This window comes from Atta cephalotes (assembly GCF_000143395.1).
Source record: "Atta cephalotes unplaced genomic scaffold scaffold00003, whole genome shotgun sequence".
Lineage (NCBI taxonomy): Eukaryota > Metazoa > Arthropoda > Insecta > Hymenoptera > Formicidae > Atta > Atta cephalotes.
Window position 1 is genome coordinate 5,567,148 of NW_012130067.1, and position 19,274 is coordinate 5,586,421.

The 19,274-nt window shown below is 35.6% G+C and overlaps 1 protein-coding gene across 1 annotated transcript in view; it reads left to right on the forward strand.

Moving 5' to 3' along the window:
- Positions 1 to 19,274, forward strand: part of LOC105625595 (beta-1,4-glucuronyltransferase 1) — a 42,820-nt gene that overhangs the window by 1,204 nt on the left and 22,342 nt on the right. The window contains exon 2 of the mRNA XM_012206918.1: positions 17,981 to 18,951. Within this exon, the coding sequence (XP_012062308.1) occupies positions 17,981 to 18,951 (971 nt within the window). The remainder of the gene's footprint in view (positions 1 to 17,980; positions 18,952 to 19,274) is intronic.

Genomic DNA, 19,274 nt, shown 5'->3' on the forward strand with positions numbered 1-19,274 from the left:
GAGAGAGAGAGAGGGGGGGGGGGAGGGGTAAGAGAAGCGAAAGGGTGCGCGCGGTGCTGCTTTGAAGTGGTAGGCGCCTCGCGGGCGTCCAGTGCGGAACAACGAGAATTATCTTCTATTTCTCTACGTTCGCTCTTCTCCCTCGGCATCCGTTTGTGCCCATCCATCCCTTGACACGTGCATCTATACAAGAATACGCTCCGTTGATTGAGACGCTTTAGGCGAGGCAATAATCGTATCGGTTACCTGGCACTATAAAAGCTATCTTAATGAATTGACGAAAAGTGTTAATATATGTTGCTTTTGTATTCATTTCGATTTCATGATTCCGATGAAGAAGTTTATATATTGCTATTTTATATATTAAGTATATAAAGAAACGAAATAATTTGATTTCTGTTTGACTGATGAATATTACAAGGAATCGATAGAAAGAGATGAATATTGCCGAATAGTATATAGTCATGTGTGTTGCTTGTCTAATCACAAATGATATGAACTTTGTCACAATCTATATTAATCATGTAAACAATTTTGCGACATGCGAATAATTGAAAATAGTTCTATATATTGTAGTAACGATTAAAATTTGTATTATTTGTATTATGCTTCGTGAACGAACAATTACTTTAAGGCTACATCTCTCATTATTATAGTTGCAATTATTTCCACGCGAGAAATCTTTTTTCCTCTTATTTTCTTTGAGAGGCAATCTCTGTAAAATGCTGCTGATATTTTATACGTTATTATCTCATTATAAGTTTCATATAGAAATTTATATAGATAAGTGGTTTAAGCTAAAAATGTCGATTAGTGCTTTTGTGCGTGATTGCCTGTAATCTACAAGCAAATTATGATGGTAGCAGCTTACCTAATTTCCTATTGAAATTCTCTTTAGCGGTGTAATCATCGTCCGCCTAATGCGTAAACATAGTTTCCCAAACACAAGCGATGATTTTATCCATATTTTACGCTTCCATAAGTCTGTATGTTACTGAATACCCATGTGGAATCGACGGCGGTTTTTTTCCTAATTGCGGATTCATCGCGCGTTAATTCATCCACTCTACTACGTTGTCCCGTTAATTATCGGCTCGGCTCATCACTCCGCCTGGCAATTATTAACGAATAAATCTAATAATTAACAGCGTTTCATTAACGGCCACATTGATATCGACGATTATTTATGTAAACTATTATTATTTATGTTTTAATTGCAGCATATTTATTATTCTACATCAGGTATATAAAGTCTTTTTGCGACGAATCAATCGATGAGTTTATAATGGTTTACGTTAATAGTTTTTATGCAAATACTAACAATAGGAACGTTAAGTTTTCCATGTTAAATGATAATAATTATTGTGCTCGCAAATATTAAGAGAGAAATAATTATTCATTGTATAATCATTTGTGGTGATTAATGAATCTAGAAATTTTCTGTGTTCTATGTACGCGAATATAAGTGCACATTCAGCAGAAGAGGTTAAAAAGTTCAACATTTTTCACATTGTATTTTTTTTAATATGTGGTGCAATTTCCCTCATCGGTTTCATCTTCTCATTCTGCCGATATCTGCGCCATAATTTTGCTTGATGTGCACGTTTGATAAAATATTCTGGTCATCTCAAAGCTTTTCGCGTATCTCTACAATGAATAATTACAACATACGATGGGCAGACAATATTCAAAATTTTAAGAATCAATACAGAAAATAAAATAGTAAATATTTGCAATGTACACAAAAAAAAATAAATTGGATGGTACAGCAAACCTATAATTTACTGCGCAAATCAACATCTATAATTAAGAAGATTTGATGGTTTAACAAATCGCTAATGTTATTCAGTTGTCAACTTTATTGTCTACTTCAACATAGAAAATTGACTGTCTATATATTACGACTGTAGATTTGTTGAATCAGTGAAGTTTTCAGCTATGATTTTTTTCTGGCAATATATTTTTCACTAAATCAGTCATTTTGACACAATAATTTTAAGCTCGCCGGTAAATATTCAATTTTCAAATAATTGTCAAAAATGTCATTGTCCTGAAACAGAATCAATTTTTAAATGAGTATCGATGATCAACGCGTGACTGATGGCCCGAGAAATGGATTTAGAATCGCGGTGGTTTATAGGTACCCTCAGAAATATAGTTGTATCATCGAACATTCGTAACCGGTTTTTCGTTCGCGTTACGTTACGTCGTCGAATGAGCCGACGAAAATCAGCGTCTGTATAATCCGCCGGATGCTTGATTGGCCAGCCCGGAGCGAAAATATAGAGTACTCGACGTGGATATACCGACCTCGAAACGACCAATTTATTCGCGGTCGAGTTACCCTTCTGTGCCACTGCTCTCGTTGATAGTATCTCCTGCCAACGAGCAGCGTCCGAAATCGTTGGTTCGATCTGAACTATCGACCCCCACCGTGTATTTGGGATGCCCGATAGAGTCCTCTTTCTCCCGTCCATCCAATCTCTCGCTCTCTCGCTCGTCAACTCGTAACTTGTTTGATTTCAATCATTTTCGAGTGTTTTCAATACATTTTCCAAGTGTTTTCGATGCGAGGTTCGCGAGAGCGCGACCAGGTATATTGTTTTATCGTTTCCGGCTGTTTTCAATAGGCTCGGGGATGCGTGCCGGATATGCGAATCGAAAACGTTGCATTATAGTGTACGCCGAATATCTACGCCGTCCGTCTGAAGTTCCTCGCTCTGCTCTGGACGAAATATTTTTATTTGTATATTTTTTGTTTTTCGACGTCCACGTTTCCGTTTTGCACGCTTACACTGGAGAGGCCAGGAGGCCCCCTGTTGTTTTTCACAGGATACACGGTGCCCGATTTTGTATGATGAAGTACGATCTTGGAATACGCGCCGTCGCATCATGCTGGGTTTGATGAAGGGCTCTTATTAAAGGGCGAACACTGGCATATTTCCGCACTTCGATCGAATATAATATTTACAGATTTTGAAATAAGAGATACGCGAGAGAAAAATTTAATTTCACGCACGCAAAATTTACAAAAAATTTTTTTCTGTGTACGCATTGTTGTATATGTCTGAGAGTATGAATTAATATAATCTAGGTCGTTCGGTATTATTTAATTTATTTATTTTCCCCCCAGAGGTATATGCAGCTGAATTTACTATTCTATTAAATACGAGTTTGCCAAACGTTCTTTCTTTTTTTGCTTAATCAAGATTTGATGTATTGTTCGGAAGAATGTGAAGTATATTATTTTAGAAAGAATAAATGATTTCTAAATTGTTTTGAACTTATTTAGAGCTCTATTTTAACATTTAGAGACTAATATATTATTAAATTACAAAATGTGTGTAAATGGCTAAATGTTTTCATATATATCATACTTCACAAACATGAAAATTATTTACAATTTACATTTCGAACAAATATAGATATGGATTTAAGAGTATTAAATATAATTCTTATCATATTAATATAAACTTCAACATGGTGCAGATTTATCGTCGTGGATTTAAAATCATGAATTAAATCTATACTTTATATTAATGTTTATACATTAAGAAAAAATATATTAATATAAATTTTAATAAATACTTATTTAAATAATGCCAACTAGATATATTCTTACTTAATAAATATTTACCCAATAAAAAAGTGATAGTTAAATCAAATTAATGGTTCTTGTAAATATAAATACAAATAAATACTCTCTCTCTCTCTCTCTCTCTCTCTCTCTCTCTCTCTTATATTTGGTAAATATACTTAAATCTGAATCACTGATATCGGTGCCAAGTATATCACTGGTAATCAGTGAATTAAATGTGAGATTCCTAACTTAGCTAATTCTAATCTTTATTATGTGATCTAATTAACCTTATTTTAGTGCTTAAATTCAATGAATATGGTATTAGAAGATTGAAATTAACATGCAAATATCAATATTTTAGTTATATAATGCTCAAACATTCTTCCTTTTTTAGTTGAATTTCACTGATTATCAGTGCCAAGTATGTCACTGGATAATTAGTGATTATCCACTGATTCAGATTTAAAGAATATGACATTATTCAAACATAGATTTAAAATAGTATATTTTTTAAAATGGTATCAACACAAGAATAATATAAATACAGCATGATTGTTTAATTGACACTTATATTTTTTAGAGTTTAGGATTTTTTATTCGTTACGCGCAGGCACATACTCACTCCCAGCTAAATTTCTGTTAATAATAGCGCTTCGCGCATGATATGCAATAGTTAGTTATTTGTCGGAATCACTCCGGATGATTTACATATCTAAGAAACAGAAAAGTATAAGCGAAGTAGTATAGGCTTGACTACCCATCGCGTTTTCGTATTCGCGAATCGCGTTGTGGACTACCTTGCATCGCCACCGACTGTCAGTAACGCGTCTTAGGATCACAGCTTGTTTAATTATCTCAGCAGTTATGCAAAGCAAACACGTGCAAGGCAGGAAAATTGAAGATGCGCTAATTATCGCGTAAAGGCGCAAAAAGATGGGTTCACAAGCAAAACGACGCAAGAGAGAAAAGAAGAAAAAGGGCGAAAGGGAAAGGGTAGTTGTTTAATTGCAGTGGTTTTGCCACTCGACGAGCATGACTCTCGTCTTTAATTCTTGCAATTGCGATATACTTCTGCTTCCCTGTGACTTTGCGTCGTGAGATACCCTTTCCAAGCAGTCCCATCGAAAGTGACTAACTAGCTTTTGCACTCATATGCAGTCGGTAATTACGCGGGTAATGTTTCTGGATGACAGATTAAGAAGGTTCTTTGATATTTTGCTGCGCTGTCGCAATGATCTTAATTCTTTCAAATCTAATTTCAATGGAACTATGTTAAAAAAATTTTTTTTAATTCAATTCAAGGGCACTTTAATTCATACTAAAAAATTCATTAAGTAATTCGTACTAAAAAATTAATTCTTTTTCAAAATTTTAACTGTTTTTTTAACATGTACATTATTATGTACATTTTTTTTTCTCAGATGATGTTGATAGAACTAAATAAAACAAATAGATTCAAATTTGATGTGCATTGCAATATTCAGGATCTGAAGGATTCCTTCTGCTAGTAACTGAAGTCTTTAAAAATATCATCGATATTTTGATTGTGAATTTTGGTAGATAAATTAGAATCTGAAAAAAAAAAAACAAAATATAATCCGATCAATGAATTATATTCTCTATACGGCATGTTTAATCGAGTTTAGTTACATTCGTAATTATGAAATTGGCCAATCATAGATGTTCCTCAGAAGAATGGAACGACTGGTTGGCCTGTTTAACTATGGATGTTGTTAAACTCGATTAAGGACTGATTTCACGCCAGTTAATCGACCGTTAACTGACCAATTGCGTTTGCTGTTTAGTAGAATTGACCAATTACGGTTGACAGTTAATCCCGATTAGGGTTAATTGGTGAAATCGGTCCTAAGGGTGTTGTGTAAATATAGTCTATGATGAAGTAGAAACCCGAGTTCAAAATTTGGCAAGTGTATGGGAATTTTTTCCGATTTTTTTATAATTCGGAATAATTTGTAACAAAAAATTAGCTTTATTTCTCGAAAATCCCTCTTTCTGACGGAAGAGTCAGAGTTAATTCATGTCACCAGTGGAGAGTCAAATACGATATAGAATGAAATTAAAGAAAATACTTTCACTCGTAGAGAATATTTGGAATTTTTATTAAAAAAATGTTTTTAAGTATCCTTTAAAATATTGTATCTCATTTCCATTATTATCCGTTGTTATCTATAAAATATCAGGCGAATTAAAAGAGAACGATAAAAATTTAATCTGTAAAGTTACAGATAAGAAATTCATTGCAGAGTGAATTTCTATCGATTCTCATTTTAATCCACTTATTTTCCGTCGAAGATGAAGTAGAAATTTATTAGCAGATAACGAAGTTTAGTGTACATTTTCATGAGCAAGCGCGCCGGAACTTTTAAGCGACTAGAGACAGACTTAAGAACGAGAACAAATGAACGAGTATACACCGAAAGGGTGGTGCCAGAGTGATAGATAGAGTGATATTTTTTTTATCAAAGTCCGCTTAGCATAAAACGATTCAACGAAGTAACGTTCTGCGCTGCCTTCGGTTCGACAGATACCGTTCTCGAGAGTTCGATAATACGCACGTTGGCCTATCGTCTCGGCCAGGGGAATAGGCGAGATTCGTTTATTATCGTGGACCACATCTCTCTCGAATGGCCCTTTTCAGCTGTTGTATCCGATGGTCGGGCGGTAAGAAAGGGAGATAGAGAGAGGAGAGGGACGAGTTTCAAAGAATTTCCAATTCTCAGCTTTTCAGTGGCGCCTTCGTTGGCGCCCGTGCACGAGATGGGTTAGCGTAATGAATGGTATTCAGTTTATTCTCTAGCTAAGTTACGTTGCAGCGCTTCGACGCCAACATTGCACCGTTGCAGCGCGGCGCGGCGCGGCGTGGCGCGTCCAGGCACTGAACCAGAAATAAAATGCGGGGACTGCGGCGAAATTGAAAGGCGGAATTTAGTCTTTATCCTTTATATATCTGCACGCGGAACTTCGTACACTCTCTCTTTTTCTCTTTCTTTCCTCCCGTTTTACGTCGGCATTCGGCCTTTCTTTCATGCCATTCCGCAACGGTATATTTCGATACAGAATTTATCGTATGTTTTTAGGACGGCGAAATACAAAATACGAAATAAAAACTGGCATGATGAAAAAAAAATGTATCGTTGGCAGAGAACGTGGATTAGCGTACTGAGATAACAAATCAAGATTGATATCAGGTAAAATGAATGAAAACAATCTGTGAAAAAAAGGATATAAAAAAAATTGTTCATGATAGATAAACCCATCATTTGATAAATAACAATATAATACATGAATATTGGTGCAATGAAAAAAAGCTGCACGCTTACTGCGTGCAAAGATATACTTTTCAAAAATGAATAATAAGCAAGGATAAAAATATCTGAAATATCTGAAAAATGTAAATATTGTTGAAATATAAAGAATCTAATTTATTAAAGTGAGAAAAGTCACAATAATAGGAAGGATTGTTATAAAGAGATATTTTTGAAAGCTTTCCGATATTTTAGAAATACGTTATACCGTGCAGTAATTATTTTTTTATTTATTACAGAAATGTTTATTTATTTTCCCGTTGTTTTAGTGAAGAAAATTATTAAGAGATAAAAAATTATTTATTATTAAATAAAGGTATGACAAAAGTATCCGCATGCCATTCCTCACAGTAGTATATTGATTCTTTTATTCTTTTATTTTTATTAATAACATATAACATTAAGTGAAATTGTACTTTCTCGTCAATTTAACGGTACATAACGGGGACCTCCTATTTGAAAACTGCGAAATCGCGCGTTAGTTCGTGGTTTTTAGACAGTGTCGTGCATAGAACATGCGTCCGTTATCGAAGCCGTCCGGATGGTATCCGGAACGTCAGGATACGAGAAAAAAAACGCACGAGAGTTATTTTTGATTTTCTCCTGGTGGTTGAGCATGCGGAAATGCAACAACCACGCTGCGTGTGTAGTTGCGTTACAAAAATAATTTTGCACGGATGCGAGCAGGCCGCGTGCCATCACGCACTGTGGAGCAGAATAAACAATCGGCAATTTCGTAATCTCCTGTCGCCAGCTGAATTATAGAATTATTGATAATAAGCGTATAAATGTGGAGTTCTGGTGGTTATCGAGCCGATTAATTGTTTTGCGCGAGACCAAGATTGTAAAGCTCCAAAATTTTAATACTCCATCGGCTAAGTTAAACTTTGAAAGCATAATTGATTATATATTTATATCTTTTGGTAGATAAAATTTAAATCTGTAGAAAATAAGTAAAATACAATTTGACTTTTATGATGGAAACCCATTAAAACTTTTACAAGAATTTTTTCAGATTTTTAAACAATCCGGTGCAATCTAAAAATCTGCACTGAAGTTCAAAGGCCTTCAGGTTGTTGATAGAAGGTGCAAAAAATTTCATTCACAGCCAAGAATAGAAAATTAAGAGAGTTTGATATTTCAGGATACATTTTATTATCCTTTGATTTTACGGGATTTTAGAATTTTAATATGCCTTTATATTTATGTTTTTAAATCATTGAAAATTCAGAGAGAAAAATCATGAAAATATTGGGAAAATTGAAAACAATTAGAAAAAGGAAAAGTAAGGGAATTTTGCAAAATTGTCTAGAAAATTAAAATTGTAGATTTTAAAAAAGTTTAATATTCATAGAAATATCATACTTACGCAACTTTAAAATACTACCAATTTAACAGTTGAGTGCAAGTAATGTCACCAACATTAATAGTAACATTGCTATGCATTGAATTGTTTTTTCAACAAAATATTTGACGGTTTCTAAATATTAAGACGGAAATACAAAAAATTTTGATGAAATAAAAATAAATGGCTAAAAATTAAAAAAACAGTGTTTTTAAAGGACATACATTACTACGCAAGATACTAGAAGCGAATAATATATAAATTTATTAATTTAAAAACATAATTATGTATAAAATATGAATATAAATTTCAAAATATTATTAAATATTGAAAACATTAAGGAAAATTATGAAATTTTGTCTTGAAATCAGGGCAAAGTTATAGAATTTTATGATGAGGAATTTGTGGATATGCAACTCACACTAGCAATTCATCAACTCAATATATATCCTTATATGTATGCCAATATTTAACCAATGTTTCGCTAATGATGAATTGTGCTACTCGAATTATATAATATAGAATATCGTGAGTTGCATACGCGAGTGTATAATCGCTGTAAAAAGTCAAGAAATTAAAACACGGCTGCAGGACTTTAATTCTTGAACGTCCAATTTCTATACTGGTTATGAGATTTTCACGGGAGTTCGATCTGAATTTTATCCCTGCCCGAAGCGATTGCGAACGAGAGAACCGCAGCCCAAGTACACAATTTGATAATGGGTTAGTTGTGTAATGTGCACACATTCGATGGTTGGTTCCAGTCGGTACACGCGCTACAACGCGGCAGACTGAATCAGTGATAACAACGTGTTCGCATAATCAATCATGCCGTGACTCCACCTTCTGTATACATCGGCATCATCGCCGCGCCTCCGTTAGAGTACTTCACATACCTACGTTAGCATCTACACCACCGGGTCCTCGTGTATCGTGTAGAGAGACGTGTAGAGCTGTGCGTTAGCAAGCAGCTACCTGGGTGAGCACACGAGTTTCCATTGTGTTTGAATTACCATAGGAACTTCGTACGCCGTATGCGACCATTGACGGCGTGCGTTCCGCTCTTGGTTATTTGATCGCAATCGATACGTTTGATCATCAGTATTCATCATAAGAACGTGGAGAATGTAGAATTATAGATGTAGGAACAGAAATAATTTCTCTACAACTTCAGACTAGAACCGAATATTATCGGCGATGCCGTATTTTTTTATTATACGCATTGCTATTATTTTGCTGCATCGAAAATACAATTCTTTTTTTATTTTTTTCTACCTTCCTTTTTCTCTTTTTAGTTACATCGCTGTTTTCGAGCCTGTTACACATTTGCGTAAGTGCTCTTTGCTAACGGCCTCGGGAATGAATATCGACTAAACTGCGCACGCCCTCGACAGTTGTGTTGTCCGATCAACGTTGATCGGCTTCGGCGATGCAAAGCGCAGATCCACCTATCGATCTTTCTCTTTCATCTTCCTCTTTCATGTGGATCATAGTTGCTGTTACCGCTGCAATCGCCGCGTATTTGCAAGCGACGTCCACACGAGCTTCCAATGCTTACCGTACAAGGCGCGGTATTTATCGGGGAACGATGCTACTTTGTGGTGGACTCGATTGACGAACGTTTGATGTTACTGTACGACGTCAATCGCTGACCGGATTTTGCAAGCAAGCATGATGAGATCAGAGAGAAATCATCTGTACTTTAACAGTTTGGAATTTAAAATCTTGCGGACGAAAGAAGAAAAATATCATATATAATTTTCAAATTGTACGCGTATTATTCTAGGATCTTAATAAGTATCTCATATAAATTTGAAACATTCTTTTGAAAATTTCGCTGGTTTAATTAAACTGCCTTCAATTTTTAAATATCAATTAATACAGAGATGAGACACAAGCATGATGAGAGAGATCTGTACTTAAGCAGTTTGAAATTCAAAATCTTGCAGACGAAGGGAGAGAAACGTAAATAACGAGAAACGTAAATGGCAATAGAAAGATTAATTTATGAGCAAATAATTAGATCAAAATGTAAAGTTTATTAGAGCGTCACTCAATTAGTTAAAATGTATATATAGGAGACGTTTCGATTTACTTAGTTTCCCTCAGTCTACTAAAATAATAAATAAAAGATAATCTTAATGTTTAAATGATATCCTCTCAACATACATATAAAATAGTTCTTAATTACAACGTACTGAAAGTCACATTCCAACACAATTAATGATGGTTGTCAAATCGACGTACATTCTTCAATATACAAATAGAGATCTAATTGAGAAATTATTTTCCCTTTTGAAGGCGAAAAAGTAGAGTCAGGAGAAAAAAATGTCATATACAAGATGTATTTGAAATAACGTCTACTAATCATATAATTATTCTTAATAAAAAACTGAGTCGAAAAGTATCATGCTGTATCATTTTACAATTTCGTAATATTTTTTTTAGTTACTCAATGAGCAAAATGTCTAAAATTGACGTATGCGACAACTTGAAGGTATCTTTAAGAGCTCTTTAAGAAACATCTTCAAAATATTTCACAAAAGAACACTAAGAAATATCTTAAAACTGTCTTATATATTGATTTAATTCGAATTTTTAGAAATTAATATCTCGTTAATTATTGCGAAAATTGCAAAATGGTAGAGGACTTTTCGACTTAGTTTTTCATTAAGAATAGCAATGTATAGCAATGTATGATTAGTAGGCGTTATTTCTATATACATCCTATCCTTTTTAAGTCCTGAATATATTCTAGAATTGTCATAAATATCTCATCAATTTATCATACGAATTGAAAATGTTCTCTTCTGAAAATTTCATTAGCTTAATTATATTCCTCTTAATTTTTAATCAATTCATTCAATTTCAATCGATATAGGATTATAACTGACTACACGAGGTCGCTCAGTTGTGTACGTGAGCTCACGCCGCGGTTCGTTTTTAATGGACTTTGAGAGAGTTTTTTCCGAGCTCGAAAATATTAAATTCCCTTTTCCTCTCCCTCTTTTTATGCGGCGGTTGCGTCACACCAGTCGCGCGTCATCGGAATAAAAGAGGGTAAGAGAGGTGGATGGATGGACTATCTTCGAAGAAGGGGAAATCGTGGAATCGAGACACTTCCGAATGCACATCCCAATGCATTCTGATATTACGTCTGCGACGCGCAAGAGAGCCGAGCGCGCCAGCCCTCTCTTGCAATTGTAATGAGCGTCCGCTGTGGGCGACGTAGGGATTTGCTGGCAGTAATAGCATGCAAACATCCTTGCGGAGAGGGAACACGACGAAGGACATCCTGTCCCTCTTCTACCTCTTTTCTCGCAGCCGTGCGCGACGTCACGACGAGTTAATACATCCGCCCACCAGACACGGAGGACACTAGGATGGTAGTTGTCCTCTCGGGTAGACGTCGACGGCGGTAGGAATTTTCTCGCGTTTTACACAGACGTGCACGGATGCACTCGGAGGTTTCCGCACTGGGTTGTAAAAATCCCTGCAACTGATGTTGCCTCTCAACGGCGACGCTCCGTCCTTTCGTGGACACACTAGCGATATGTGCAACGAAGGGCATCAAGCAACGAGAAGGAACGCCTAGAAGTTTTATATCGTAATAACACGTGAAAAAAAACTTTTTAATAATATCTTATTCATAATATATATATATTATTTATCATTTTATTTAACAGACATGCTTGTACTCAAGCAGAACAAGTCATTCAATACAATAGTATTAAAATGATGTCAAAATATCATTTATGATTCGTTTTAACATCATTTTGTTACCGTGACTTGTTCTGCTTGGGTATATTTATTATTTTGTTTCTATTTTATTTCTATTCTCTTGCTTTTATATTTCTTGTATTATCGCTTCTACCCCACATTAGTCTTTGTTATGTTATTGCTTAAACTTTATGTAATGCTTTTGTTCTGAGAAAAATAGTGCTGGAGCAGAATAATCTTTCGTAAATATAAACACACAGTTATGAAAAATTCTTCTATTTACAATTCACATTTGGAATATTCCAAGTATTATTCATATATTTTTCTTCGTGTATTGACTTACGTGATAACGACTGAAACATTCGTCTTAACGTAGAGAATTTAATGTTAGTATCATATTGCTCTAATAAAAGTACACTGCAAGTTGTTTACTCTTACTTCATTGCATGACATTTCTGTAGGTTTTCGTATACGTTGTATACGTTGTAATGTCCTGCGTTTTTCTTTATATGCAAAACAAAGATGATTGCGCCGACGAGGTACTCGTTCGCACTTTTTTTTTTCGCAATAATGATACGACAAGCAACGAAATGGAACGAAAACATGATGATGGAAAAATCGCGTTTGCCGAACAAATTATAAGAAAATAGTTATGACAAAGTTGGTTGGTTTACGTACCACCGTGGTGTGTAATGGCGGTCTTTCTCGGCGCGCACTAAGAAAAATATAGTATACGCTGGAATTCGCGAACTTCGGTTCGCCGTTGCTTTAAACAATTTCATCAAGCGGTTTCTTTTTCTGTATATTTTTTCCCAGCTGTACATTTAATGGCTAGAGTTTATATATAACGTTGTCGTTTTCAAATATTATCCGTGAAAACGCGCCAAACGAGCGCAATTGAGTATGTTACTGCTTTGTAGGCGTGTTACAAACGAAAAGCTCGATAGCAAAATAAAACTACACAACCCAATCGTCTAGTATTCAGGCAACGGTATTCAGCAATTAATTCTCATGTTAACATTTTGTTTTCTCAATACTGCAGCACCGCTGCGGTACTTATAATTGGATAATTTCACTTGCGCGGGAATTTTAAATTAAAACTGTCTGTACAATTTATATTGAAAATTGAAACTATTTTATTCAATTCATCAGATGTGTCTGGAGCGTCGGAGGAGATCTGATTTTAAGTTTCTAATTGATTGATTAAAGAAGATAAAAAGGACTAAGGATTGTTAAATTTATTATATCAAATTACACCCAATTTGAATTGATTTTAATCATTTCTAAAAATTGCTACTGCTTCTAATCAATATATCATTAATTTAATTAAAACAGTGGTTAACTCGGACAGTTAGACTCAAAAGTATTATTAAATGTGATTCAAATTTAGTTTATTATTTATTTAAATATGCATAATATGTTGTTTATTTTGAAACTAACACAGAAAGAGGATTGATTTACATTTTGACATACATAGAAGTTAAAAATAACAAAATGTTATTTAAGGGATTAATTCAAGGGATTGAATTATCATTGTTTTGATATTTAACAGTGAAACATTAAACAATTATAATTTCTATATGTTAACAATTTATTTCAATCAATACTGTACCATTGCAATATTTATAATTAGATAATTTTACTCGCGTGGGAATTCTAAATTCAAATGGTCTGCATCATCCTGTATTGAAAATTGAAACTAATTTATTCAATTACTACATCTATGGATATAAATGTATCTGGAGTGTCGGACGTTAAACTTAGATCCGTTAAACTTATAATCAACTGGAGATAAAAGAAAAGAATGAACAAAAACTTCGTTCTTATTCATCATTCCATATCATTTGCCTGCTGAGATAACACATAGGAATATCGCGGAAGTATCGTCGTTCCCATTAGTTTTCCGTCGGCATCGGGTTGACGTACCGCTTGCTGGATGCGTCTTCAAATCGTCAAACATTTGCACTTGCCATATCCATCGAGTACAGCTTGTCCCGCGAGAGGAACGGCATGTAATGCGTTGCGGTATGCATACGTGCATTACACACACACACAGGTACACGTTCCGCATGCAAGTTGTACCTCGTGAGAGAGCGTAACATCGCGCGTAGTAAAGAGAGTACATTACGCGCGCAACTCTTTCCGCACCCTAATGCATCCGATATCCGCTTTCCCAAAGTCGGTCAAGGCTCCTTCAGAAGATGCATTTCCACTTGAAACTTCCTTCCCGCGTTCGCGCTCGAAAAGACGACCACCGCACGTCCGAATAGCCAACGTTTGCCCGTCAGTGAGATGCCGCAGGTCGATGCGGCAAGGGAAGGTTGAGAGGTTCAGGATGGAGGAAGGGAGAAATGGAAGAGGAGAAGAGGCGGAAGAAGAGGAGGAGAAGGAGGAGGAGGAATGATTTATATCCCTCGGGCGCGAAGATCTTACCTTGGGTGTTAGTTCCGCCGGTTGAACATCCAGATGGAAAGCGGGTGGGCATGGCACATGGGGAGGTGGCAAGGAAGGGTTGCCACGAAGTTCTTATCGGTGTGTATATAATTTTCGGTGGGGTTTGCAGTTAGTAGGTAACACCGCGGCTGCCCTTTGCCCTCGGCGTGGAACTTGCTGCGGTGGGATACTTACGACCGACGTTTATGCTGGGGATACAACACATTGTTCCCCCAAGGCACATTAGGTCGGATTTCCTAGCGTCGAGTGGTTGGCTGCGGTTTAGCGATTTTTGCGAGGGTCGCCGGCATTGGTGCGTTCGATTTCTCGGGGCGAGTAACTCGATACGCACTAAGTTTTAGTATCGCATTTCACCAAAGGGAACCTTTCTGGAGCAGTAAAGTAGGACAAGTCTCAGCTGAGTTCTCAAATTATTCATTACAGGGATAAAAATGTAAATAAAGAAATATGAAGCTCAGTTTATATTCAATTTAGTTGTGATATAAAATCCTTTGAACGTTTTATAACTTTTATTACTTTTTTTATTTATTAGTTTTGAGGAGAAAATATATTTATATTAAACAGAATTTGAACAAAAAAATAACAGATGTTTCTCGTCTATTCTTTTGTTCTTTTTATTGCCTTCGACGCCATCCGATGCCGTCGTTCTCGTTATCTTGTTATAAGATTCAGATTTTTGCAATGGGTTCTATTAGTTAGCGGTCTCAACGTAATTAGGTAAAGTAGTCCTTGTCCTTGCTCTGCACTCAACAGTCACAACAAACTGTTATCGGTAAGTTGCTCGGCAGTTTACTTTCGCCAGTGACCGAACCACTTCCATGAGTTTGTTTAAAAACAACGCCAGCCGTTGCGGTGTTATCGTAAGTTCTTCGCTTAGAATGTCCATCGCATAGTGAGATATTTTCGTAAAAACTTTCTGAAAAACGTGACTAACAGTCAAAATATGAAGTTGCAAATTTTGCGTTTTTAAAGTTGCGGATGTGTGTTTTTATCTCAAGTTTTAACTAGTAAGTTGTGTATTATATTATTTTAATAACAAATATGTTATATATATTAAATATAATTTGTAAGATAATTTTTGTACAAATTATTTGAGTTTAACTGATTTGGCAAAAAAAACTTTTACACGTAAGAAAAATATTTTATTTTTAGATGAAAGAGAGATATACGACGAGTATTTTCAATTTGTTTGCATAAGATTATATTGACTTTTAATTACAGCTGTAAAAATATTTTGTATTTGAATCTTTTATATGACAATATTAACATTTTAATTCTGATGTATGGCTGATATATTCATAATTTTATATTTAAGACCATTTTAAATTCAGACTTAAGATGTCATAAATCAATCATAGAAAGAGATCCATATTAATATTACAATATCTTTTTATTAGAAATTACTTAAAATCATCTTGAACTATGGACTGTGAATATTATCCACTGACTTATATATTATAATCAAACTCTTATCACCATTAGATACATTTTTTTAATTCTACAATATTGCTTCTTACATATTTTTTGTTATAGTTGATCGTTTTTAGATATTTTAGGGTTTTCAGACTTTTTTTTTTAAAGGATTCTGTATGGGTAAATTTTTATTAATTTTTAAACTTTTTTCTGTATACAATTTAACGTACAAAAATATATTAAGTGATGAATGATGTTCTTTACAGTCTTGCCATTATTTCGTTATGGATATAAAATAATTTCAGTTCAAAAGTAAAATATTTAAAACATATGTTGCATCGTTTTTTCTTTGCCTTTGAACGAAAATTATGCTTTTGACCATGCTTTTCTGAAATTGCCCCAATGTGTGCCGCGGTAATCTCCCTATTTATAGAAGAGAGCGAAATATCCCCAGTTTAAACGCACCCTCGCTTGGCTTTCTTGACTTTCCTCGCAAATACGCGCGAAGGATATAATCCGATTACACGTTTTGATACGTTCAGAGATGGTGTAGAACAACGTGTGCGTGCTTGACTGCATTTTGCCTGGTGTATTTTCCTGCCGTTTGCTTTAATCTCGTGTTCTAGTCATAGGAACGATTCTTTTGGATTTCAAAGCTAATCATTTATCGAATTTATAGCAGCTGTACAACTAAACAAAACTAACAAAATATTGAATTGTATTTTTTTTTATATGTGTATCTTATTTAAAAAATCTATCTTTTATTGAATTCTTTCATTAAACAAGATGCGTTTTTTTTGTCAATTTATCTGCTGTCAATAAATGATAAATTTTGTATGAACTCCAACTGTTTTTGACAACTCGCTTGATTCGGTGTAATTTAGCGCCTTTCTCGAAACGTTAGTCGACTAATACAAGATTCTCGTCATTATACGGCTTCATCTCTCGTCGCGAGTCGCTTTATTCCTCTCACGTATCTCTATGAAATTATTCACGCTGGCCGGCGACACATTGTGCCTCGCGGTTCTAGAAGAATAAGTGGCGAACATAAAACGCGAACAACGAAGGGAGTTGCTCCTCGGCCTTCTTAACTCGAATACGTTATGGCGAGAACACATGATATTCACCTCACGATTATTTTCTACATTTTCAGCAATTTTATTCCTTTCCTCGACTAGGAAAATAATAATTCGATGATAACTTGTGTCCTTATAGCAGAATTTGTATAATTATCGTCGCATATATTATCGCTTCGCTTTATTGCATATATTACCGAGATTGGTATCATTCTGAGTGAGTTTAATTCTTGTCATAGTCTCTTGTATCTGAGATCGTTTTAAGTACAGTTTGAAGGCATCATAAACCACATAGTTGTATAAATTACATAGCTGTTAATATTAGCATATTAATATATTTAAGATGGTCTTGAAAGACTATGAATATTGATCTCGCGAAAAGGAGAAGATACATAAAATATGTTAATTAAAATAAATCTTTCTTTAATTCTATGAAATCAAAATTCATATAATTGTCGAATTATTATTAGAATTATTTTTGTACATCTACGAAGTCACTCATTCACACACACACACACACACACACACACACACACACACACACACACACACACACACACACACACACACACACACACACACACACACACACACACACACACACACACACACACACACACACACACACACACACACACACACACACACACACACACACACACACACACACACACACACACACACACACACACACACACACACACACACACACACACACACACACACACACACACAATATGAACTTTCTTCCTAAAATGATATCCATGCGGGAAGATCGATTTGCTAAAGTACGTAAATATTTAGCTAGATACAAATCTGAAAATAATTTAGACTATTAAAATAATTACGTAGGACCTCAAGTTGGTTGTTAGAACGTTAAAACTTTTTGCAACATTGCTCAACTGTGCTTGAACATCCTATATAATTATTTCAATGATTCAATTATTTTTAGATCTGTATCCAAATAAATTCTTAGACTTTAGGCAAAGTCATTTTATCCATACAGTGCCCGCGTAAAACAATGTGAACGATGAACAATCAGCTGTAAATTTGTTTTTTCTTGTAGCTGGGATGCCGACCATGGAATCTCAGTTTAACGAGCGTGATCATCCTGGCGCTGTCGAACATGCTGCTAACATTCCTGCTGTTGCAATCGGAGACTTGCGCGCCAGAAGCGATCCCGCGGGAAGTGGAGATGAACGCCGTCACTGAGTGGAATCTCGGCACTCTCGTCAAGCACGAGCAACAATCAGAGTGCATCACGCAGGATTACCAGCCCGCGTCACCTGACGCTAACAGTCTCAAGCTGGACATTAAGCTCGGTAGATGGGACGCCCGGCGGATGTTCCGGATGTACGACTCGGTGCTGGTCGGCAGCAGGTTCACGGAGCTTTCGCAGACCTATCGGGTGTGTCTGGCTACCCAGAGCTCCGTGGAAAAATTACACTCACTGGTTCAAGTCGCCTTGCACTGGACCGGCCCGATGTCCGTAGCGCTCTATGCTGCCGGTGATGAAGAATTTGAGGTGTTGCAGCGTTACCTGGTGTATCTGAGGAGGTGCTACGAATCTATCAGAGAGAGAGTGATTTTCTCTCTCGCCGTGCCGAAAATGCGAATGCCCAAGAAGCAGCCACGCGTTTTCGAACTGCCGGACCGTGTCGATTGTGCCAAACCGGAAGCCACCCTCAACGAGTTCATGAGCCGCGTGCCCAGCGAGCAGACCAATTGGCGGATACGGAATGTATATCCACAGAATCACATGCGGAACCTGGCGCGCAAAAACTGCCAGACGGACTATGTGTTTTTAACGGATGTCGACATTGTCCCGAGTTTCAATCTGACGGTCGTGCTCGACGAATTCCTTAGGAACGACAACTGTGATAAGTGCGCCTATGTAATACCCACGTACGAGTTGGACACGCGCGTGAGGTTTCCTCCAAATAAGACGGAGCTAATTAGGCTCGCCACGAAAGGTTTGGCCAGGCCTTTCCATCAGAAAGTCTTTATACATAATCAGTTTGCCACGAATTTCACGAGGTAAATGACACTTTATATCAATTATTGTAATTAAACGTTATTTAATATTACATTAGCTCTTTATAAATTTCTTGAAATTATGTTCGCTAATTAATTGGAAACAATTAAAATACTAATCAATTTAATATCCGTTGATTGAAATTGATTAAATGCTCAACAGACTATAAATTCATAATGATTTTTTTTTACGACAAGTTGCATTATTTGTACTTTAGTAATAATTTATTAATAATAATTTTATCATTATTTAGAGATTGTATTTTTATTTTTTTAGTTAACAATTTAAACAAAATTACGTGGCATGCATATGTATATAATTTTGC